General features: G+C 36.3%; 1 protein-coding gene across 5 annotated transcripts in view; it reads left to right on the plus strand.

The window, feature by feature from the left end:
* LOC145987902 (uncharacterized) overlaps positions 1–25,806 on the plus strand; it is a 45,215-nt gene extending 19,409 nt beyond the window's left edge. Inside the window, exons 1-4 of one of the 5 annotated variants that reach the window (XM_083122700.1) lie at positions 3,832–3,969; positions 9,688–9,862; positions 11,459–11,613; positions 16,809–17,233. In XM_083122700.1, coding sequence (XP_082978826.1) covers positions 9,715–9,862; positions 11,459–11,613 — 303 coding nt within the window. In that variant the 5' untranslated portion in view covers positions 3,832–3,969; positions 9,688–9,714 and the 3' untranslated portion in view covers positions 16,809–17,233. Of the gene's footprint in view, positions 1–3,831; positions 3,970–9,687; positions 9,863–11,458; positions 11,614–16,808; positions 17,267–19,720; positions 19,820–23,421 lie in introns of those variants that run through there. The other 4 variants (XM_083122698.1, XM_083122701.1, XM_083122699.1 and 1 more) reach the window with 4 other exon arrangements.
* Positions 25,807–26,080: the final 274 nt, after the last annotated feature.

Here is a 26,080-nt window from a genome sequence, read left to right on the forward strand (position 1 = left end):
TAATTCTCGCCGTGTAGCCGTAATCATGTTAGAAGACGTATCACAAGAGTACAACTGCAAGTACTGCTAATGCTCTGGCTATTTATACACCTGCTATGCAATGCTAGTGCACGTGAATATTTGCATGCTGCTATCCCATGACTTTTGGCACTTGGAGTGTAGAGTGTACATAAATATGTCTTTGTAGATAAGCTTGAATAAGTTGTAGGGAATGAGAATGAAAAAACACTTGAAAAAATGTTTTGTTTTGTAATAAACGTGTCTTCCACCCAGCAGTGTATTCTGCATGTTATCATGTTTACTGGTGGTAAACGAATGTCTCTCACGAAAATAGTTTTAAAGATTTAGTCAAAATATATGTAAAATTATGCTTTATATATTATGTAAAACTATCAAAGCAAGTGGCTGAATCTAAATTTAAGTGAGATGTTAGGAAATTAAAACTGTTCAAGGAGGGGAAGGAAAAGGTGAGGGTGACTTCTGAAAGGTAAAGAGAAAGTGGTTTTGCTTAGTATTATTGGGAGGGAAATTTTCTTTAACTGGTAATTTTGTAGCCAAGATTTGCTGAGAGGGAAAATCTAAAATGTGCTACTTACAGGGGAATTTAGACAAATCATCAATGCTTGTCCCTATGCTCATTTCCATTTTTTATTTCACATTGACTTCTATCTTCCTGTCACAGTGAAATGAGAAATATGGAGATTTTCTGTTACTATAAATGGGAAACACAGACAGCAGATATCTGTTACATGAAAGTAATTGCATTAGAAAATGTAACTAATGAAAATCCAAAGATAAATATTTGATAAGTTTCATTTCAGAGCTAAGTAATTGATTTCATTGTACGGACTGATTATTTTTTCGATTTCTTGTATTTAAACTGTTGACATGATTATTTCATTACCTAGTTTCTTAAGTAGTGCACTCCGAAATCGACTTTTAAGAATTTTTCTAAAGAACAATACACAGAATAAGGAATTCTAATGTGGGGAAAGGGAGTTTTAGGTTGGAAGTATCTTGGTATCCATTGGAAGAAATTTGTCTGATGAACCTGGAACATCCCTGACCATTGGATTATTTTTTATTATTATTGTTCCTTTACAATGTTGTGCTTCATTGCATGTTGTGTTTATGTATATATTTGTGTAGGGGAGTGGAAAATGACAAGTGTGTCTCATAGTTCCATGTAATGTCATTTTCTGTAAGACTGCATTATTGAGGATGTGCTGGGAAGGCAGTTTAGTTGTAGAGATTTTGCAGAAAAAATGTGCCATAAAAGAAACAGGCAGACCACTCCCAGCCTTGTCAGGGCTGCTTGTGTTGTGCAAAGACAGGAATCTGAAGTACACGGGCCATTTATTTGCTTCCAGGTACTATATCACTTTTGTGATCAGAGAAACACCTGTGTTTTCTCTTCTTAAGCTGCCATTTTCAATAATCAAACTTCATTGGCAAAGCAGATCTAAAATGACAAATTTCTGTTACAATTTTATTTTGTGATTTGAAAGTATAATAGAGACATATTCCATGTATACAGAATTCATAACTGTTTAATAATGTTTCTGGCATCTTCAAGAAACATGATGAATTATGTAGTTTTCATTTTCCCATTCCATTCATGACTTTCTAGTTTTTGAAGGGGGCTCTCTGTCACCCCCACCCCATTTTTCTTTCTTTTATTTCCTTGCTAATTTATTAGCTATCTAGGCTTATTTAACCTACTGCAAAAAGTTGGGCCCGAACTTCCTCTCCATCAAGAATTGAATCTGGGAGCCTTTGAATACAAGGCAAGGGGCTGGGCCCAAGTGTACCTCCATGTAAATTACATTGATTTTTTTTAATCAATAGATTTTGATGTCTTGTGTTACCTAAAATTTATTTTGTGGAACGGGAACCCCAAATAACTGATACATGAAATGTGGCCCACGTAAAAAAAAAATCTTCTATCCTGGAATTCTTCCACTGTCTTTTATTTGTAAAAACTGCATGTATGCACACTCAAAACAAGAACATCACCAAATCTAGCACTCCTAACCTAACAAAATGAGTACACTATATAGCCAAAAGTCACTGGACACCCAAGTGAATGTGGTGGTTGTGTCATGGTCTGGGGCTGTTTTTCCTGGTTTAGGCTGAGGCCATTAGTTTTGGTCAATGGCAACATGAACAGTGGTGTTTATGAGGACGTTTTAGACAATAGCATGCTGCCCACACTGTGGCAACAGTTTGAAATGGGCCCTTTTCTCTATTAGTACGATAATAAAGAAGGGTCCCTTGCATCATGGTTTGAGGATAATCAGGTGTATGTGCTTAGCTGGCCTGCTTAAACCCCTGACTGTAACCCCATAGAACATGTTTGGGATGAACTGGAGCATCGGTTGCGTGCCAGACCAACTCGACCAAAAACCACTCATGCACTATTCCCGAGGCTACGGGACGAATGGGGAAAAAATTTCCACCAGCAATATATCAGAACTTAGTGGAAAGCTTGTCTCGAAGAGTAAATGCTGTAATGGGAGGTTCGACATCTTATTAGTTACCTGGCTGGTGTCTTTGGAATAAACAACACTGTTTGTCTGGTAACTTTTGCCTGTATAGTGTATACTATCTGCATCAAACCTAACAACTTCTAACTAAATAAAATTGACCATATCTGAAGGAAAACCACATGCATTTTCTGCTATGTAGTTGCATGATGAAATGTGTTAAGTAGGAAAGAAATTTAATTTATTTTGGGTGGAATGTCAAGTATCTTCACAGGAAGTAAAAATTTGGACATTAACATCTTACAAATGCAGTTAGATGTGATTGGTCGATACAGGCTTGCCAAATGAATATATTCGAGCAAAATTTAATGTTTTCTTCTTTATCTTCTATGTTCCTGAAAGAAAGAAAACTTTAGCTTTCTACAACAGGTAGTGTCGGCTTTGATTTTTTTTCCCTACACATTAGAAAAGCACACACCTAAAAACTTCCTGTTTTGAAAGGATTTACAGCATCAAAAGGTTCTGTCTGTAAAGGTAAATTTCTTCAGGTTCATTCTACTCCTCTTAATTTTAAAGAGGACATCGTTACTCACGGGTGAGTGCTGCACTCACTTTCGTTTTCAAACACTTCTAATTTGATCGTCATGGAAGTGTGAGAGCCAGCTCTCGTTTACCTTCCCTTCCGAGTATCCCCTTCAATCAGATACCATCAAACCGAAATACAAGTCATCGCTAACACTCTCTCTGAGCCAGCTTTGTTTCAGTTTCGGAGGCATGAGAAGAAGGGAGCATGGTGCTCTCTCGTGAGCAACTGTATTTTCACCTCGTAATGAGTTATAATAGATTTTACTTGCTTCTTAAAGAAAGTAAGTGAAGCATTAAAATATGTATTATTCGTAAACAAAATACACATATATTCCTGATCTGAGTTAAATTCAGCAAACAAAATCAATACAAATATAAAAATACATTGAGCTGAACACCATGCTCACCCGCGAGTAACGGTGTGACAGATCTGACTGCAAGTAGCACCTGGTTAAAGGGATATTTCCATTTTTCATGCATCATGTGCAGGGTATAAATAGTCTCCTGCGCTGATGCATGCAACATAATTTTTGATTAACAACAACCTCCATATTCCTAGTATCAACAATTTTAGAACAATTAAAGTAAGAAAATTTCTATGGCAGTACACTCTGCATTGCATTATAGTAGACTACTGTAAAATGAGTTCTATGTCAGAATGTAGCACTTATTTTACAGCTGATGACATATTGAACTTGAAGAGATTTCAATGCGGGGGCTACCCTGACGATTTCACAATATCTTTCTACCAACACCCATGTGTAATATTGACTGCATTGGAAGTATTAGGATATAAAGTTGTAGCATCATCGTCATCATCAACAAATAAACATGAGTATATGTGGACTATGAGAAAGGAGTTTAGTGAGCCAGAACCTGCAACAGTAAACTCAGAAAGGTACAGTAGCACTTTTTTTCCTTCGAAAGTGCTGTTTCTGATATTGGAACAGTGGTACTCATATACACAGTGTGGCAATTTGAAATCGAGACTGGTGCTGTAAAAAATAAACAAGTCTTCATAGAAAGTTACTTACCTTAGATCATTCAAAGTAGGACCCTCCTGCATCCACACTTCGTAGCGCAATGCCTACCAGTGCATAGAAGGATTGCTGGAATTCGTTTTGTGTAACTCTTTTAAAAATCCATGTCGTAGCCTTCTTGATTGTTGGTACATCATAAAAGTAGGAACCTTTCAGTGCAGATTTTGGTTTGGGAAATAAAAAATAATCACACGGAGCCAGATCCGGTGAGTAGGCAGGGTGTGACAACACAGTCGATTTAGGGTCAAAAAGTTCTTCGCAATCACAGTCTTGTGACTTGGGGCACTGTCATGAAGCAGACACCAGCTGCAATCATCCCGATACTCGGGCCTCACAGTGTTATTCCTTGCATCAAACATTTCAGTACCTCAAGATAAAATGCACCAGTAACAGTCTGTCTGAAATTTCAGTCTTCAGTAATGATTATCCTCACTTTCTCAACCAATTTTAGTGTTCTCACCGTCCCTGCTACACCTGGATGCTCGTTGTGTTCAATTGGCTCCCGTCCTTTACTGAAACGCCTGAGCCATTCAAATACATGCATACAGGATAAACAATTGTCCCTATAGACTTGCTGCAGCATGTCAAATGTTTCCGCAGAAGTTTTACCCAATAGCGCACAAAACTTGATGTTTGCTCTTTGTTCCATTTTGAAATCACGACGCACTTCCATGATACGTGCCCACATTCAACAATGCCACAAGCGGCAATGCCGCTCAAGGTCAACGAGCTCTGCGTGGATTGTTCGTGAGATACCCGTTACTTGTTCGCACCTCAGAAAATCAGTCTCGATTTCAAATTGCCGCACTGTGTATACTTGCAAAAGGAGTTAAGAAGATATTGTAATCAAGAGAGCCAGTGTTGAGTCAAGGCAGGCTTTTGCCTACAAGAACGGCATGAATAATTGTGGTTAGTCCTTGCATATTAAATAGACTTTAAACCATCAAATATTAGAGTGGGGAATTATGGGCAGATCTGATAACGAATGGAAGAGTCTTGGAAAATCACTAACATCTCTGTTGATGACTCAATACTTGTAATCTCCCAGTATGAGTTTTGGGGCTGTTGAAGGCTCTAAGTTACGTTGAAACAAATAAGTGAAGTTACTTATAGCAGCTTTGAGCTTTTGCATATAAAGAATACAATGATATATCTTCAGTTACCCTTTCTAGTCTAGGGCTTGGGAGTAAAACATGATAGGGTAACAAAATGCAGGTTTCAATATGTGAAAGTTGATACGTCAAAGAAATCTGAGTTACAAGTTGCAATAACTTTCTATCCTATTTACAGCAAATGTAACAAATGTATGTTTACTATCATACAAACATGATATTACATCATAAATATTTTGTACTTTGTAACACAAAACTGACCAAAATGTCACTTACCATGTTTTACCCCGGAGCCCTTCATTTTATTAAAATTGAAAGAAAAAAATCAAAAAAAAAAATCATGACAACATTTAACTAAATATGTGAACCCGAACAGTTTAGATATGACAGAGATCAGATTTTCATAGTAATTTAAAGAAAAAATAAACATAAAATTGCAGAGAATATAATCTGGAAATCTTCATTATGCATGATCATATTGTTTTAGTTATTCAGATAGATAAATAATGGCAAGCCCCCATGTGATCTGTGTTTGTGTATTATCTTATTACTTTTGTTTATGTTGCATTCAATTTTTGCGGTTAACAGTGATATCCAGTCTTGAGTAGCCTTTTCAGAAGAGCTGTAGCTACACACATGGCAAGAATAGAATTGAGCACTCCTCCTGCACCAGCATGCCTCCCTTGACCTGTAAGTAGTCCACAACAAATATATATATTTTGTCTCAAATGCATGTGCTACTCAACTATCTACAAAACTCTTGTAGTACAGTTAACCTATTAGGACAAAACTAACAAAAAGTTGAAAGTGGGTATGCATTACTATGTGATATATTGAGTATGGCATGCAATGAATTACTAATGCAATAATATACTGCAACAACAATGCAAAGGTGATGCATGTGTTTAAAATATAATAGAACCCCCATGCATACTTGACGTAATAAAAACTGTCTAATCTTCTGAAGTTGGAATAGTATACACATTCATGATCATTTCATCAAAATGTGAAACAGGTATTCCATATTTTTATGGTTTCTGATTATCACCCCTTCCCTCCCCATGCTGCACATATCATTAGTTATTACTTGGTACCATGCATGTCACATCACAAATCATACGTAACTGGTGCAACTCTTGTTATATTTTTTGTATTGCAAGAGCAGTGAGCAAGAATTTTAAAAAATGCATCTATTTTTTTACAGACTGCAAAAACATCTATTTATAAATTGTGGCATCAGTACTTCCATGGGACACTGCATCATTTTCTCTTTTCCATTTTTTCTTTTTTACTGGCAGCATGGCCCTTTTGCCCCAAATTTTGATTCTTTCATTCCAAACATCTTTTTTACATGGTTTGATTTCTATTTATGTCTGTTGACACATGCTTCAGAGGCTTAGTAATTATTTACTGTAGGTTTTCTTCTGTATACTATACTGCTCTGTTAAATAAATACCAGGAATTGTTCAATATAACGCAAGATATTGGTTTAGTCATCCAAATTTATTTTGTCGCCTTCAAAATAGGCCCCTTTTGATGGGATACACTTATGCCAACAAATAATCCAGTCGTCGAAACACTTGTTATAGACACTTTCCGGTATGGCCTTCAGCTCCTTCTGCGAATTTTTTTTTATGGCTTCAATGGACTCAAAACGTCTTCCACAAAGTGGTAATTTCAGTTTGTGGAACAAAATGAAGTTGCATGGAACCATATCTGGCGAATACAGTGCTTGATCGATCACATTCGTTGAGTATTTAGTCAAAAATTCACGTACAAGGATCGATGTGTGGGACTGTGCAAAATCCAAGAATTGTTCTTCCACAAATCTGGCCTTTTCCGGCAAACATTCTCTCTCAAATACCTCGTAACGCCTAGATAATATTGTTTGTTGACTGTTTGTTCCTCCAGATGGAATACCGAGTGGATAACACCACGATAGTCAAAGGAAACAGTCAACATGACTTTGATTTTTGAGCAACTTTGACGTGATTTTTTTTCGGTTTCAGCTCGTTATCGAAGCCCCATTCCGAAGCTTGTTGGCTGGTTTGCATGTCAAACTCATAAACCCACGTCTTGTCATCTGTTATGATGCAGTTCTTGAATGTAAGGTCCAAATTGGCTCATCCAAGCATGTCTTCAGCAACCTGTTTGCTGTGCTCTTTTTGAAGAAAATTGAGCTTCTTCAGAACAGGCTGTGCCACGATGCATCTCATGCCCAAAACATTAACTAAAGTGGTGCAAACAGATTTATGAGACATGTCCAGATCCTGAGCCATCTCCCTTCAACTTGAATGACGATTTTTTATCACCATTACTTTCACTTTGTCGATGTTTTCATCATTAGAAGACGTTGAAGGTCAACCGGAACGAGGCAAGTGTTCAACCTCTTCTCATCCTTCTTTGAATGCTTTGTATCACTCCTAACAGTTGGGCTGAAAAGTTCGTAGGCTGACTCATAGATGGTGTTACTAGAATTAAACCCATGTGATTTTTACTTAGTACTAACCTTCAAAAGATACGTGTATAAATTTCACAGCTGCCGGATAATTAGTTCGTGAGATATAGCATTGTGAGTGAAGCAGCTTTTGTTATTGTGAAAAAATGGATAAAAAAGAATTTCGTGTGTTAATAAAGCATTGCTTTTTGGCGAAAAAAAATACTGTTGAAGCCAAGGCTTGGCTTGATAAACATTATTCGGACTCTGCACCAGGAAAATCAACCGTTGAGAAGTGGTTTGCTAAATTTAAACGAGGCGAAATGAGCATCGAAGACGATGCACGCAGTGGGCGCCCCAAAGAGGCTGTTACCGACGAAAACATCAAAAAAGTCCACAAAATAATTTTAAATGATCGTAAAGTGAAGTTGATCGAGATAGCTGAGACTTTAAAAATATCAAAGGAACGTGTTGGACATATTGTGCATGAATATTTGAACATGCAAAAGCTGTGTGCAAAATGGGTGCCGCGCATGCTCACAATCGATCAAAAGCAATAACGTTTTGATGATTCGGAGCAATGTTTAGCGATATTCAACCGTAATAAAATTGCTTCCCCATCCACCATATTCTCCAGATCTGGCCCCCAGTGACTTTTTCCTGTTTGCAGACCTTAAAAGAATGCTCGCTGGAAAGAAATTTAGCACTGATGAAGAGGTAATCGCCGAAACTGAGGCCTATTTTGAGGCTAAAGAGAAATCATACTATAAAAATGGCATCGAAAAATTGTATGACCGCTATAATCGTTGTATCGCCCTCGAAGGCAACTATATTGAATAATAAAATCGAATTTTGTCAAAAAAAATATTTTTTACTATGTTAGCCTACGAACTTTTCAGCCCAACTGTTATGCTTGTGTTTTTGATAAAGCTGACTCACCGTAGGCCTTCTCCAATGTTTTCAATGATTCAGCACAAGAAATTTTGTTGGCAACACAAAATTTGAAGCAAACTCTTTGTTCGATATTTTTATCCATATTAAAAATCACAGAGCACACTTGAAGTCGACTAACTTAACCAACAGCTGTAAACAAACTGGGTGACAGATCACGCCAAATCTCTACATGACAATTAGACAATCATTGGTACCAACGTACAGCAAAAGAAAACATTTTTCATACCTTTTACAAGGGCTTTTTAAATTAACAATTCCCAGTATTTGTTTGACAGAAAGTATGATTCTTCGCAAGCAGCCATTCGCTTTGGTCATCTTGTTTATGGACTGCTGCTGATACCTAGATCAGGTGTATGGGGAATGAAGGGGTTGTTTGCTTCGGATTGATGCTGCATGATGAGAAATGCTTTTGTTGTTAGGTTAGGCAGATCAGGTTTAGGGCTCTTAGCATTAACATATGCTCTAAATGGTTCCGTGTCTAGTCTCAATCATGACATCCCTTCAAGTCTTGTGTGTTCAATACAACTGCCGCTCAATGGATGGGAAGCGTGGATGCTTGCATAAGCCACTTTTACATCTTTTTTTTAAACCAATAAATAATACTTTGCAAAACTCTAAACTCACTATATACTTTCTCAAATGTTGAAATTTACTTTCACAATCATTTTCACTCTTCTGCAAATCTTCGTGATTATCCTATGAATCTTGCAAAAATCATTAAACATTTGGAACTGTTACCACACTTGGTTTCACTCTTCCTCGGCTGTACTTCTGCTTGTCAGACTATTAACCGGTAGAATGCCACTTTTAGAAAGAAAAAAATATGTAATGATCCCCTCCATCCATCCCAATTGTCTGTGTCACCAGGCACTTATCAAATAATCTGAGTAGAGACCATACTTGTAGTGGTAAGTTTACAAAGTTCAAAGATTGGAATTTTTTTTCCCCACTACAGTATGTTCTTTAATCATTTTATTCAGGAGATCCTCCTTTCTGCAAAAGGTAATTATTTCTGTAATGTAAGATTGGCATGTGCTGTGTAAGTATAATTTACCTTTTTCGCCTTCATATAGTGTTAACTGATCAATAACCCAGTGATAATGCCCAACTTCTATGTTGCTGTGAAAGGATCCCTGCATGCCGGTGATTGTTCTGTGTTTGGATTAATATCCGAAGATGCAAAAGCACTAGCTCAACATTTCCCAGATTCAACAGAAACTGATGTCGTGAATGGTTTCTATGTTAGAAGTACGTAAGTTACCTGTGTTGATTGCATGCATCTTGTAGTGTTACCACTACGTTAAGCATTAAAGTACAGTAAGTGAATTATTTCATTTGCAGGTTTGGTACCACAGCATGTTTTTCTGGTACTCATTTATAATTATAATGTGTATTTAGATGGTGTGTTAAATGAAACTGAGCCGAAACTCCTTGGTTTCCTGCCATTCATCCATCTTCCTATTTCATTCTTGGAAGCTTTTATGATTTGAACTAATTGAAAAACCTGATGAAGGCTATGGAAATATGGCTGATTTGTTGTGTATCAGAAATGGGACCACTTGTATGTACTTTGGGGGCATTCCATTGTCACAGGTGGGACACGCAGACTACATTTTTGATATTATAGTAACTATTCTACTGATAGGTATAACAGTTAAGCAACATTTTTCATACAGTTTCTGTGCAATAAAATATTAAACTTAGCCTGACACTTTTGATTAAACATAACTACCCTTAGAACACTTTGCCCATAGATATTTCTACAAGTTAACAATTTTGTGTCACGAGGAGGACAAATGAAACATTGCGTCTTCTCTTAATAAGAAATTTATTGTAATTCCTGTGAATTGGCAAATGATGAAACTTAAATTATTTAAGTCAATGAGAGAAGGTAATTGACCTTTTAATATTCTAGTGGAGTCGAAGGGGAAATGTAACAGTTAAAGGAGAAATTAATTGTTTTTTTGATGACGCAAGTAAACCAAAATGTTGAAAATAAGTTAACAATATGTAAAGTGCCTTCTACCTTCTAACTTAATTATGTATAATACTTGAATTTTTATGCAAAAGACAATTTTAGATTGTTCACTCATGAGATAGGATGAAGTTACAGCATTGCCTTGATTTTAAAAATTGATATTCCACTTTCATATGGAATGCCCCTTTGTTATATTTTTCTCACTGTGAAACCGTAATTTTGCAAACATTCAAGAAAGTGAAAAAGTATTATACAAACATTATTTTTGTGGAAATTAAAATGTAAAAGAACAGCTACATAATTGTTACATTAAGTATAATAAAGTCATATCTTTAAAGAAGATTGTGTTTTTTTAAATTGACTGTTTCATGTTTTCTCTAAAATCCCTGGGAATATTAGTTGATTAAAAATGGAATTCTTTCAGAAGTGAAAATTTTCCTTGTATGAAAAAAAAATGAGCTAATTTTCAAGTTTTGAAGCATAAGTAGAAAAGTAGGTATTAGAAACATTGAGGGGTGCTGCATACAAAAACTATCCTGAGACAAGAAATCTTTTTCTTATGATATACATTTTCTGCATGGTACAGGTTTATTTTAGAAATATGTTTGATATACTTTATGTGCTACAATCTTCTCAGTAATGCACATACTTCAAAATAGTGGATATACATGTTCTTATAAGAAAGTGCAATATTTCATTGTAAAAAAAAAAAACTAATTTGAATTTTTAATAAAATATACTTTTATTTATGAGATTAAGGTAGATTTTCCTGATGTATGGCAAAGAACAGTGGGTGTTAAAAACTTTAAGCGGAAGTTGTTGTTTAACCGTAATGATATTTTTAATTCAGTGACTTTTTCTTTCAGGTGCTCCTGTGCAAGTAATCAATGCTTTGGCTGAACTGGGATACTCAGTAGTTTGCAGCACAGGTGAAGCAGAAATCGTGTGGACTTTGCAGATTCAAAGAGATTTGCAGATTCCAAGAGATTTTCAGATTCAAGGAGAAAGAGAATCAGAATAGGTATGTGCAAATTAGAACTATTGTTAACTTTGAAGCCAGCTAGAAAGTATTGTAAAGATCGTAAATTCGATATAACTTAACACAATGTAAGGATAGATGATATATATATATATATATATATATATATATATATATATATATATATTTTGTGGCAGTGTGAAATAAACTGCACTCCATTATTGTCTACTAAAGAACGGTGTAGCAATTTAGAATTGCTCAGATTAGCTTTAACATTAGGAAACAATAGGATGTTACCATTTTCTGACAGATGGTAAAAAATTTTTACTTTTTCTGTAGAGGAGTGTGACATTGTTCACTGAATGTTCTTGGATTTTGCACTATCAAGAAGGTACTACAAAATTTTTATCGAAGTTCCCGTGGCCTAATTATAAAAGTAGAATAAACTGCCCACGGAGTATGAAAGGGTGCCCCCACAAAAAAAATTACAATGCTGTACTTTCCACCATGATTACTGGGAGACTTTGATGTCACATAGAACGTTTCTATGACTTTGGGTGAGTGAAAACCTATATGTCACTTCTGGCACCTATTTAAGAGAAATCAGTGTGAATATTTTGTTTTCAAAACAAAATCCTTTATCACAACACATGTTTACAGAACTAAGTATGGTAAGTATTGACCTTCAGATAACATTATTAACGTTGGTTAAGGCAATTTCAAGATACTGCTAGCATTCAGCAGCTGAAGGAGAAGCAAGAGCGAGTACTTAGCAGAGCAGGAAAATGTTGTTTCAATCCAGAAACAATTTTCCTTGGAGTCCATGAAAACTGGACAAGCTTGTATGTTGTTTAGCATCTGCAGTGGTAACACCATCACCTTGTAATGAAGGTTCTGGGCAGTGGCGAAGCATAGAGTTGCTAGCAGGGTAGGCACAAAAGTGCGATAATATCCATTAATTGCTTGAATCTGTACAAGAGGGGGGGGGGGTATGTCATGGAGATTGGTTCATTGTCTCTCCAAGCTGCTTCTTTACTTGCCACTAACGTGACATTTTTCTAAAGTGTTGTTACGGGCTTTCAGTATGCCAATTATGTATGTCTGTTAGACGTTATCTCCTCCCGCCCACCAGATTTCATCGATCTTGATTTCTGTTCATTTCGGTTTTTTTTTAATCTGAGTGATTTATGCACACACCTCTATAAAGAACTACCAATCATGAGACATCACGAAAATCCAACAAATAGTGGTCGAGCCCTGTTGTCAATTGTTCTTCACTTTTTTTCCCCCCTAAATTTATTTATTTATTTTGATATGAGCTGAAAAGGGGAAGAAGAGCCCCATAATTTTCGGGTCTGTATGTGCCGTGAGCAGACGACAGGATTCAGCACTTTCAGCGACTGTCAGTTTGGTATGAACTACTGTTGCCAACTTAGTTTTTTGGAGTAAGACTTCATCGCACCTGAGGAAAACACCATTGTTATATGTTGTCTAAGCAAAGGAATGGTTGTAGTTAAATTCAGCCTTGGATTTGCAGATAAATGAATTTCTGACACAAGTAAACATATTTTGGTTGTTTTCGTCTCATTTGTTCTGCTCTAGCTTAATCGTGACGATGAGATGTATGGAGAATGGAATTGATGAATTAAAGAGGTTCAAGCAACATTGACATGACGACAATCAGGTCACCTGGCTTTGTAACGTGTTAGGATGACCCCTATGGGGCGGAAGCTTTCAAGAAAAAGCAAAAGTAAAGGTGACCTCTCTCTCTCTCTCTCTCTCTCTCTCTCTCAGTCAGTGTGGAAACTTGCATTGTAGTTTATTCTGCCCATCGTGTGAGCGGACACCTATACGTGATAATAGAACATAGGACCCTACTATGATAGCAACACGGCAGGTTACTATATAACATATAAACAGGTTATAATAGATGTAGTTGCTTGAGAGAAATACAATCCCAATTTTTAGGCATGATTTAGCTCTTTTGTGCCAATCCAATGTGACAACACTGGCCTGTTCTGCCAGAAATGAACCGAACATGGCTCATGAGAATAACCCCGTAACGCTCTTTGACCTAAAACCTGAAAAAGTCTTCCCTTGAATTGTACTCTCATCACCCTCTCCTCTTGTTATCGCTTCAGGGTAAACGAAACAGGGTACCTCTTGGTTTGTGTCGGCTTCATAAAAAAATCTACTCGACGACAGTGTTAACGAATTGAATAACGTTTCAACATCATCTTAATTTTTTAAAATTTTGCTGCCACTTGCCACTGTTACTTGCAAAGGAAAATTTTAATAATGGAGTTGAGAACATTTTAGAAATGAAATATTACATCCTTAAAGTGTTTGTTATAAGAACGAAACATGAATGAACAAAAGTGGGCCCTACCTTACCGGCTACATCTTCACTCAATTAAGAACTCAATTGTTCTTGCATTTCAGTCCAATCAGGCATTTTCTTGCATAAATCTGATTGCTGCACAGGACACAAATCCCAAACAAAGCTCTACCACCACGAACCTCCCACTCGTGGGCCACTCTCCTTATAGCGTCATGGGCAGGGCAAGTTTTCACAGACAGCAAACAATCCCTGTTTACAATAAAAATAAATTATTCTATTTCCAGTGAAAGTAAAACTGCTTTGCCAATATAAGGTGCAACTAGCATTTTAATTTACATAATTTGGGATGAAGACTTATTTTGAGAATATTTTTTTTTAGACTTTCTGTTTACGCTACGGTGTTGGGTGAATTGACAAGGCCATCAACACTCTGACCAGAAAACGAAGTCAGAACTTCAGTACTCCGTAATATTCAATTTCACTTACTCTTGTCGATGAATGGAAGGAAAACCCAAGTTTCGTACAAAAATATGGAGAATGTACAATGAAATAGAAATCTCTCTGCATGAAAACAGGCTAATGTTTATATAAAATGCTGGGATACCACAAATTTCCAATCCTGACGAAAAGACAGTGTTGTTGATATTCTTTCTATTCGTCCTAGTGGGTAACATCGTGAGGCCAGCCTCATGAGCACATTATAAGCATATGTACAATACTCGTAATATTAGGCTTCCCGCATATACGACCGTACGACAGAATGTGAAGAGAAGAGGCCCCAGTAAATGTGCCTCACTCCATGGAAAGTTCGTGTACTGGACAGGTTTAGAATTTTTTTGTAATTATCATAAATGAAAGTTCCAAACTTTTGCATTGCATTACGTATGTTTTGATGAAATAAGTAAAGATACCTTTAAAAGAGTAATGATGTGGATAGGCCCGGCCTCCTGGCCTCATAAGATGCTTCACCACTGGTTCTCGGTTCTATCCCTGGTAGAGGCATACAGTAGTTCAGATCCCACTTTTAAACTGTAAATTAATTCCTGATTACCCTATCTGTACATAAAGTGGACTTAAAACAAACTTTGACAAACTTTATTAATATATTATTGTGGAGGTGGTAGCAGTAGTAGTAGTATTGCAGTTTTATAGGTATATTCTTTAAAGTAGGTTTATACATCGCATTATGATGCCAGGGATCCCGGCTTGGGCATGGATGCTTGTGAGTGTCCATTCATCAATTCATCCCCATCTTCGCAAATTAGCCAATAATGGCACAAAAAGAGAAGTAAAATAATGCAAATGAATGAATTAAAGTAGGTTAATGTATTTTTTGTTTATTTTCTTTAGTTCTTTCTGTATTCATAACCTTTATAGTAGATATGTATACTATACATGCATATGCTCTAACCGTCGTCTCCTTGTGCAGTGGAGGCACAAGTGGTTCGGATCCCACTTTAAACTGTAGGTCCAGTCCCAATTAGTGCATAAGTGGATTTAAAACAACAAATCAACCAACCAGCATATGCTCTAACCCTTTTATGGTCTGTAATTCAAGCATTAGCATCATCAATAATTTTGGCTGCAGCATTAGTTATAATTAATTCAGTAAATTTCAATATACAGACCCAGCTCCACTCTGCTGTAGGCCATGGCAACCTCAGTGACATCTCCTTTTATTTGTTGCTCTTGATTAAGTTGATATCAACTTGAACAATATTACATATTCCAAAGATTTTACTTTAAAGAAGGTAATTTGCCCTGTTGTTTTACTTCCAGCGGGATTATAACACAGGAATTAATTACATTTGCATAGTACCTTGTATTTATGCATTCTCCATTCACCACAAGGATGAAGTTAATGTACACGAAACCTTGATGACTTCTGAGAAATTGTTTCTTTCCTGGATATTAATTCTGGTGTTATTTTCCACATTAATATATTGGTTGTAGCTGTACAGCTTATAATATAAGGTAGTGCAACTTCAATATACCTAGGTAGTAGCTACATTGAGTGGTGAGACTTCACCACAATTACTACATTCCTATACTCAAAATTCTTGCACAGCTGTTCTTTGGACAACCAATAGTTTTTCCAGAAACTAGGCATATTTGTTTACGTTGACTTTGTTCCTAAAGTGGAACACAGAATAAAGCTTAATTTATGAAAAATGCAAAAATCTGATTCTGTAGTTTTCACCCACTTTCTTTGTCCTGCAAGTATATCAGGGTGGCTACTCACCAGGAATTCTGTGTGAATTTTTCCAATTCAAATCCCATTGAATTTATATGTACTTAAAAATACTCTGAAACAAGTTTTTCATAGTTTATATTTTATTTCTTTCGAGGAAGTAAAAGAAAGCTGCATGGAAAATAAAACAGAATTTTCTCAATCCATTTACTTTGTTAGTGTCCTTTGCAGAACAACCTATCTGACAGACGGAAGATTGCAAGATAAGATATCGTCAAGTTTATTAGTTAAATTTGAGTGTGAAATTCTTATACAATTAACAAGATTAGTGTATCGTGTAACATTTGTGACTCGTGTTTGTAGATGTATTTCGAGCCTGAGTATGTGAAATTTCAAAATTTAAACACCGCATCTTAAATTAAATATTTAAAAAATATGTATCATTGAATTGTGTTAGAATTTTTGGATACATTCGAATCACACAGACCCTGTATATTGTTAATATAACTGTGTGTGTATTTGTGTGGGTTGTGAGAGGTGGTAATACGTAAGGTTGAAATAGAGCTTGTACCCTTGAGTTTTTGGAAACTGGGAATTATACTTCAATTTTGTCATGGTCTTAGAGTGGCCACCCTGTATACACATTATCGAGAGTTTGCCCTTATGAATAATATTCTATTGTAACGTACTCAATATACTTTACAGGAAAGCACAAATGCCTCACATAGTAGTCAAAGGCAATATTGATGGCACGGAAACCAAGATCTTTGGTTTACCTCAAAAGGAACTGCACACTATTCAAACAAGCTTACATGCATTTGGAGGAAGAGTGGGCCAAGATGGACACACGTTTCTTCATGCACCAGTCCAAGTGCTCGACGTCCTCCAGATGCTCTTAGGGTACATCGTTGTGGCATCCTGCTCCACTGGGGCTCAGAATTGTCCGATGTGGACCCTCCACCGCAACTTTGGAGCATAGTTTGTGTGGTGCCTGGATGCTGAGTTAATGCAGTAGACTTGTTTTTTTGCACATGGCACTGAACATTTTTTTTTTTTTTTGGACATTGTAGAGTGGATCTGTGTGCTTGACAGTAACAGCACATTGAGTGTTTTTTCTATTTAAACTATTGACTGAAAGGAATGAAGAAAATCTCAATAAACAGGTATGGGAATTTTTTTCTTTCAAGTACATTTTCACCCAATTTTTTTAAAATTCCATATTACTCTGGTATTGTCATCAAATTTTCAGATTATTGGGCAGTGGCTAATTTCCCTTACTTTTTTTTGGGGGGGGGGGGTCAGTTAATTTTATGCTTTGTTGCTCAACCATGAGTGTCAATGGATTCTTGTTTAAAACATGACATGTAAGTATGTTTTAAAGTGTTATGCTGTCGAAAATTTTTCACATTGAAATAAATGTTTTGATGCAAAAATAAATAATATTCTAAATGAATTCAGATTGTTTTTATGATTTCTATTAATGACGTTTCTCGTATATATGCTAGTATATATAATTCCTATTGAATTAAATTTGGTGACCAAATCATCAAATTTTGGATCTAAGTCTTGGACATTAATTGTCAAACAGCACTTAAATATTGAAATACAGCTTCGAACGTCGATAGTGTTGTATTAAACTTGGATGATTTTTATTGTTTGAACATTATTTTATTAACTAAAACTTCTTTTTTTAAAAGTGGCCATGGTGGCTCAGTCGGTACGTGTCTGACTACCATGCTCAAGGTCCCGGGTTCGATACCCCAGCCGGTTCAAATCCAGGAACTTTACTAACGTTGGAAGTGGCCCCGGTGCCCACCTAGCGTCGAATGACATGGGTACCTGGGGGAAACCCTGGGGGGTAAAGGCAGTCAGGGGCATGATGCTGATCACATCACCCCCACTCATGATTCATGGCATTGTGCTAAGCACAGGGGAGCACTTTACCTTTTTTACCTTTTCTTTTTTTTAAAAAAGGAAGTTCAAATCCCTTCTACATTACAGTAATCTCACAGTATTCAGTTTCTGCAGTTCTTTGATTCATTGTTGCAGTGTTTGTGTGAAAATAACTCTTAATTTTGTATGAAAGTAGCATCAAAAGTTGAATAGTAGCGATTTTGACAATCCTTTTTGTAAATTCCAGGAATATTTTACAGTAAGTTCAGGTATTGGGACCATGAAGTGAATGCATATTGTGTGAGAATGTAAAATCAGGTTCCATTTTATCTGTTATGTTTTTTTTCTGCTATCTGCAGTGGATCTTAGAACATGGTGGGACTACTCTATCTTTCTTCAACTAGCTATCACTTTCATATTCATTGTCTCACAAAGGGAATAGTATAACTTTTTTATGAAAAATCTAACTTGATAGAATCAACCAAAGGCAGGAAATGGCAAAGGATGATGATGATGATGAATAGTTGAATAATCTCCAATCATTATGCTTCACTTGTTTATTTTTTTCTTGTATGTATGTATTGCTTGCATTGTAGAATTATTTCTCTTGCAGTTTGTTTCTTACAGACACGCAAACATAATTTTTGCTGTTATGTTTTGGGAGAACTCCTTCATGAGACGTAACTAAAAATTAGGGATGGTACAGATTAATTGGTACTCAATTGGTATCAGCCTATATAGGCATATCAGTTTATCTGTAAAATTATCGATCTGATATACCGGATGTTTCATAAATGCTTGAGGGGTTACAAATATTTATTGCAAGTATAGTATTGAACTTTCGTTAATGAAACCAGTCCAGAATGAAGGAGGAACTCAGTTATTTTTAACACCTACAAATGTTCAATGTGCACCACAGGTGACACAACATGCATCAACACGATACTCTACTTCTTGTAACACTCGCATCAACATGGTTGTGTCGATAGTGTCTGTCGCTGCAATGATATGCTTCCTTAGGGCTGCGATATCATGTGGCATCTTTTTTCGTGGTATTGAGATGAATATCCTGTCTTTGATGAAACCCCACAAAAAGAAGTCAACGGTGTAAAGTCCCATGATCTTGGGGACCAAAACATTGCACAAGACATACTGTGAGTTATGTGGGTGATTTGAGTGTTGCCTAGCAGCAGGGATATGAACTCTCAACTTAACAAAACATGCACGCACAAACTGTTTATGTTCCTATCATGTTGATGCGTGCCGTGTACCCATGGTGCATACATTGAACATTTGTAGGTGTTCAAAAAAACTGAGTTCCTTGTTCGTTCTGGACTAGTTTCATTAACGAAAGTTCAATACTATACTTGCCATAGATTTTTGTAACCCCTCAATTATTTATGAAACGCCTGGTATCTATAAATATCTTATATTTTAGTCAAAATTGTGCCATTTTCTTATAATTTTTTATGGATACTCTCCATGGCCAACTTTTTAAAAAAATAAAAGTCTAAATATCTAACTTCTTTTACATTGCAGTCACCTGGAAACACACATTTATTAAAGAGGTCAAAGGTCAGGTTCTTCAAGAACCATTTGGAATTTTAATATCGGGTGTTTATGTGCTTATACAAACCATAAACTGCGAGAGAAATAATTGTTTATTTATGATGTAAAATGTTACAAAGCCATGAAAAATAAATTATATGTAATATTCCTTGTAGGGATGTCTGGTGAATGCCATGATCATTGCCATCCAGTATCCTCATCTGTGCATCAAACTCTCGATGAATTGGACTTCGAGCGTGGCATCTGGTATGCAGGTAAGCTATTCAGATTTGAAATGTAACACATAACAGTTCATCTGTCTCCTGTACAGCTCGACAGGATAAAAAAAGAGACATCATCGGCCCATGGTCAGTCTAGAGTGGGGTCCATAAATATTACCAGGCAAATTGTCCATCACTATGTTCATATGTGAGACCGGCAGTCAGTAGGTAGTCCCGGGCTGGATTTTTATTACGTTGTTATTATATTGCTAGGATATATTATCAAATAATTTAAAAATGACAAATTTTCAGGTTAAAGAAACTTTTTCAATTAATACTCGAGTACAAAATTCCCAAACTTATAATCAATAGCACTTCCATATGTGTTTCAAATATGGGTGTGGGTGACAGAGCATTTTTGGTTGCAGCAGGACCAGGATGGGGACAAAACAATGCAGACATTTGAGATGGGAAATGTTCTCCATTTGAAGACAACTTGTAAGCTTGTAGAACTAGAACTTTTAAAAAAATTTAGACTGGGCAAATCTCAAATTGCACATGCTGTTTCTTCATTCATTTCTTAGTTAAATATAACTTATTTTATTAGTCCATATAAATTTGTTTGCTACTTTAAAAAGGAGCTTAAAGGCTGTGAAACACTAAAGTTGTGTAAAGGCTATAATGAAAGTCAGCCAGGAAGGAAGTTCTAAGGGTTATTATAATGTATCCTAGTAGAATATTGGAACCACTTTTAGGCAGCTTTCAGACCAAATGACAAGCAACACCAGTACCTCCAGTCTGTTACAGAAAGCATGCCAACACACCAAGGCGTGACAATGCACACTATTGAGAAAACGGCCCAGTCCAAGAGACAACATGCAGCTTGTCATGTTACTCGGGTGTGAAAGGTTGCATTTATTTGTAAAGGTTCATTTCCAAATGACATGTCACTAGTCACTTTGTTCTGAAAGCTCCTTTATGGTTTACTTTTTTTTTTTGTTTTCTTTCCGTATCATTTGTGTCTTCTGTGGGGATCGAAGACATTATTTGTAGGAATTTGCTAAGGAAGGCTGTTCAGTTACTGATGATGAACCATATTCCTAAATGGAAGGATGTGTAATGTTGCCATCAACTAGGAAGTTAGCCTGTTCTGTAAATGGAGAAGCAGCTCGTCAAACCAAGAGTCAAGTGTAGTCGGATATCTGTCAAGTTCTGCATTTCAGCACACATACATATGCAGCTGAATTGAGGATGTGTGGATTGTCTTTGTCCCTAATCCATTCACTGTTCATCCAGAAAGAAGGGTGATTTTATATGAACCCTTCCACTAATAGACTTTGTACTATGAGGATATTTGTCCACAGGCTGGCTTTGTGTGTATCTCTCTATCTCGCTCACTGACTGACTGAGCCAATACTTTGCTCTCGGCAAATCCACAAAATGTATTTGATGCTTTTGTATATAAATTTTGTGGAAAAATTAGTTTTATTTCTAAATGTCAGTTATAGTGGCCGCGGTGGCTCAGTCGGTAACGCGTCTGACTACCATGCTCAAGGTCCCGGGGTCGAACCCCGGCCGGTTCAAATCCGGGAACTTTTCTAACGGAAGCGGCCCCGGCAACCACCCAGCGTAGAATGACATGGGTACCTGGGGGAAACCCTGGGGGGTAAAGGTGGTCAGGGGCGTGATGATGATCACATCACTCCCATTCATGACCGGATCAAGAAAGTGTGGGGCGTTACCCCCACACCCCCTATACGCCTTCATGGCATGGTGCTATGCACAGGGGAGCACTTTACCTTTTTTTTTTAATGTCAGTTATTTTAATAAGTGAACTTTGAAGTAAAACCCAGACACATTGATATGAAATAGTTTTTTTTAACATTATGGATGTATTATCGTGCATAAGGTTCTGAACATACCATATTTACTCGTGTTTAATGTGCACTTTTTTTGGAAAATTTTTGCCCTCAGAAACTGGTGCGTAATATGCACGGAGTAATTTGGACAGCCAACATGAAACTACGTATTTTTTTCACAATGTTACTGCATATGACACACATATATCAACAGGTGCAAATACAAGTTACCAGGTTGGATTTCTTTAGAAATAATATTAAAAATATATATATTAAAGTGAAATGGCCATTTCCCATGATTTTTCACTTCATAACGGAACAATTTGTGACACCGAGACAAGCCACGCTGTTCTGTCAGAATTCGAGCGTGCACCTTCATTCGCTCTTGATAAGCATACTGTTTGACCAGCGATCCGAGAGCTCCAGTTGGCAAAGTGCCAAGAAAAAGGGGAAGTTGGTGATAGGAAGGCAGGCGGGAGAACGCTGCTCGCGGTTGCACGTTGAACAGTGTTACCAATCTGCGAGGATGCTTATCCACCAGAACATAAGTAACGAAAACCGAGGGACATGCACAACCATATCCGTTTGTCCTTCTTACAATTTAAATAGAAGGATAGTAGGGTAAAGAATTGCAGTTTCACTTGGGTTACAATTATTAGAATAAAAAAATAATATTATTGTAATTTATAATAAAGGCTCTCACGAGTATAGTAAGATAAAAACTGCAAGCATACCCCCCAATTTTAATATCCAGTCCCCCACTAAAATTCCTATGTCAATTTTAGTTTCACTGTTGGTATTGAAGAGTTGAATCTCGATTAGTGTTATTGGGCTGTGCTATTTTTTTTACATATATTATAAAGACCATGGGAACAGCGCTTTGCCGAAAAACAGGTGGTGGCCATGGACGTCCGCAGGATTTTTTCCAGGGAGGGGCAAGGAAGGTATGTTTTTCCAGGGGGGCAAACAAGGCACATTTTCTCCAAAAATAGTGCTGTTCCCTAAAAACACATAGCTGAAATTTAAATTTGTGGTGATCGTGCAATAATTAACGCATATTATTGTGGCTAAAATGAAATTACGTGTGCGAAATACATAATTTTTGGTTGACTTTCATTTTTCAGGGGGGGGGGTCCCCTTGCCCCTCCCCTTCCGGATGCCCATGGTGGTGGCTCGAAACCAGATACGGGTCCAGTCGGCTTCCTCTGGGGTTGGGTCAAGGATGCCGAACTGGCACTACGTTCAAGACTTCAGCTTTTGCAAAGATGCCTCTCTACGGCCAGAATACTTCCAATATCTTGTGTCAATATTCTCCGGTTGGCAACATTGCTCGTGTTTCAGAGAAGCGACTCCGCAAACTCCCCCAATTTACGAGTGGACTCGGCTACTTCGGTCATGCGCAAAAAACTCGAGAGCTCTCGGATCGCTGGTCAAACAGTAGCAACAACTTCATGACCTACAACTGAAAAAGCCATTTCTTGAACCTGAATTGTACAGTATGCACGAGATGTAATTTTTTTGTTGCTTTTTGTACTGCACAGTATGTACATGATATAATTTTTTGTCACTTTTTATACTGTGCAGTATGTACGAGATGTAATTTTTTATCGCTTTTCCTCATAAAAACCATGGTGTACATTATATACCCGTATATATGGTATTTAAATTGTTGGTTCAAATGCCAACATTGATATACAGTATGTGGGAATTTGCATGGGTATGTCTTGTAAGTGATATCGGCTTAGCCCTACGATCACGTTAATGATGTTTAATTTTTGCCATTTCTTTCCTACACAGCTCAAAACGGAGACCTGAAACGTGTTGAAAAGCTACTGGATCAAGGATGCCACCCAGATAAAGTTGATTCTGCTGGCTACACTGCACTGCACTATGCTTCTAGATCCGGCTACATTGATATTTGCCAAAAGCTTGTGAAAGATGGAGCTAATGTAAATGCCACAACAAGAGCTGGACAGGCTACACCATTGCACCGGGCTGCGTACACTGGGCAAAACAAGATCGTGGATTTTCTCCTGTCAAAAGGAGCCGATGCAAAGAAAATAGACAGTGATGGTAAAACAGCTCTTCACAAGGCAGTTGAACAAGATCATTATGATGCTACGAAAATCCTACTGGAGTTCTGTGAAGACCTGAAACACATAAAGGATGCAAAAGATAAAAGAGCTGTAGATTATGCACGATCCAAAGAATTGACTATTTTGCTTTCGGATTAATTACATGCATGCAATAAATTGTGTACTTAAGGTTATTTTGTAATGTGTTTTCTAAGCTTGAAAAGGGATTGTGCATAACAGATACTTGATGGATGATATTAGATGTGAATTATATGCTTTCTTATTAATTGTTGCTTATTGTTAAGCACCTAGTTATGTTTTATGCTTGCAAATGTGAAATCCAGTTATGTTGAATAGCAATGGCTTGCATGGTAATTTTTTCGCTTGAAGACTAGTCCAGTTGATAAATATCCTTTTTAAGTTATACCTTAAATTGTAGTTAATTTGCAACAATCTAAGAATTGATATAATAAAAAATGCAGTTTTATTCTTGTTACTTTGAATTTGAATAATTAGAAAAAAACATTTTGAGTATGAAAGCACAATATATATGAGTATAATTTACAGCATCACTGTTGACTAATGTAAAAGGGAAAAAAAGGACAGCAGTAAACAATAAGATGCTTCATTTTGATTAAAAAAAATAGTACTTTACTAAATTTTTGCAAGAGACAATGAATGGAATTATCAGTCAGTCATATTATATATATTTCACCAGTGATGGGGGGGGGGGGTGAGATATCTATCTCATTAAAAACAGTGCAAGGACAATTTTGTCTTCAAGAATTCAAAATACATATCATGGTTATTTGGTGAATAAGGGGTAAAGAAATAACAACCACAGTTTAAGAACATTAATTTATCTACCGACTGTTCAAATAAAATCCTTGTTGAAATGCTATTTAGATTGAAGATAATGATAAGATTTTGTACACCTCAATGGATATTCTAGAAGTTTGTTGGAAATAATGCACCTTGATTTTTGCTTAATGCCATTGATGAAATCATACCAATGCATAAAAGCAAAGTACTCCTCTCTGCTCTATGCCAGGGAGCAGTTTGGAAAGTTACTTTATAAAAGTAACCAAGTTACCCCAAAGTTACTGTTACTTTATTTTAGATTAAATGTAACTTATATAACATGTTCCATGCTTGAATTGTAATCATGCTGTCCTTTTTTCTCTCCATAGATTACATTAAAAAATAACATTAATTTTCATAAATTATAATCAATCTTGAATTTTTTACTGTAAAATATAGAGGTTATAAAATAATAAAGTTTGGTTAATTACTGTTGAACCAAGAAGCTGTGGCATTTCAAGGATTATTGTCAGAATTCTATGCTCTAAATTAAATACACGTTGGGCACACGTGAGTGCCAATTTTGGCAATGTAAGTTAAACTTTCTTTCCTAATGTAAATAGTCGTGAATTGGCCCATTCTCTCAGGTGGACATTCGGTTCAAGATATAGCTCAACTGGTTGAAAGAAATTTACTTCCATGCAAAAGCAAAGAAAAGTAACTCTTCATTTTGTTACTACCGGTAGTTACTTGTTAAAAATAACTGAGTTACAGTTACTAGAAAAAGTAACAGTCACTTGTAACTGTGTTATAGCTAGCTCATTACTTCAACATTCTTTACTGTGTGGAGGTAGGGGCCCCACACATTTGATCTTGATCACATACTAAAACACAATTAATACACTACATAATCACAATAATTACATTTTGTTTGAATGGCACTGTGTGTGATTGTTCTCCTTCCCAAGAAGTGAACTTTGTTTCATTTAATTAATCTTATACATGTTGAAATTATTGATACAGGTAATGTATTTTCAAGATTAGAGCTGAGAAATAAAAAATGTACTTTGTGCCTCTATTGTTGTGTATACATGTAAAAAACAAAATTCTTGCTAAATTTTGCAGTACATGAGAATTAAGTAATGTTCATTTATTGATTTGACGAACTCAAAATTTAATCTCTAACATGTATTATGTTGGCTAATTGAACGTAGGTAATATAATCTGCAAACATGAAGATGATATTATTTGTATTCAATAGTTTGAATGTATTGCAACTTCACTAATAAATTTTCTTAACATGGCAAAGATACTATAAAAAATTTGTATCCTTTATTACATTGTAACTACTCTATTTATGGTATGCACTATGTATTGACAGATTCACATTCTTGACAAATGCTACATTTTTTTTTTTGTCACACATACAGTGGTGAATGCTCTTTTGCGTAAGGGGGGTTATACTTTTCTAAAGAAGTGGTCGCATCTATTCGAAGATAAGATACAAATCTTATTCATTAGATGAGCATATGACTAACATCCTTTTTTTTTGAATTTACTCAAACCAAATATTTGCTCAA

The sequence above is a fragment of the Lepisma saccharinum genome, chromosome 5 (assembly GCF_977018435.1).
Source record: "Lepisma saccharinum chromosome 5, izLepSacc3.1, whole genome shotgun sequence".
Lineage (NCBI taxonomy): Eukaryota > Metazoa > Arthropoda > Insecta > Zygentoma > Lepismatidae > Lepisma > Lepisma saccharinum.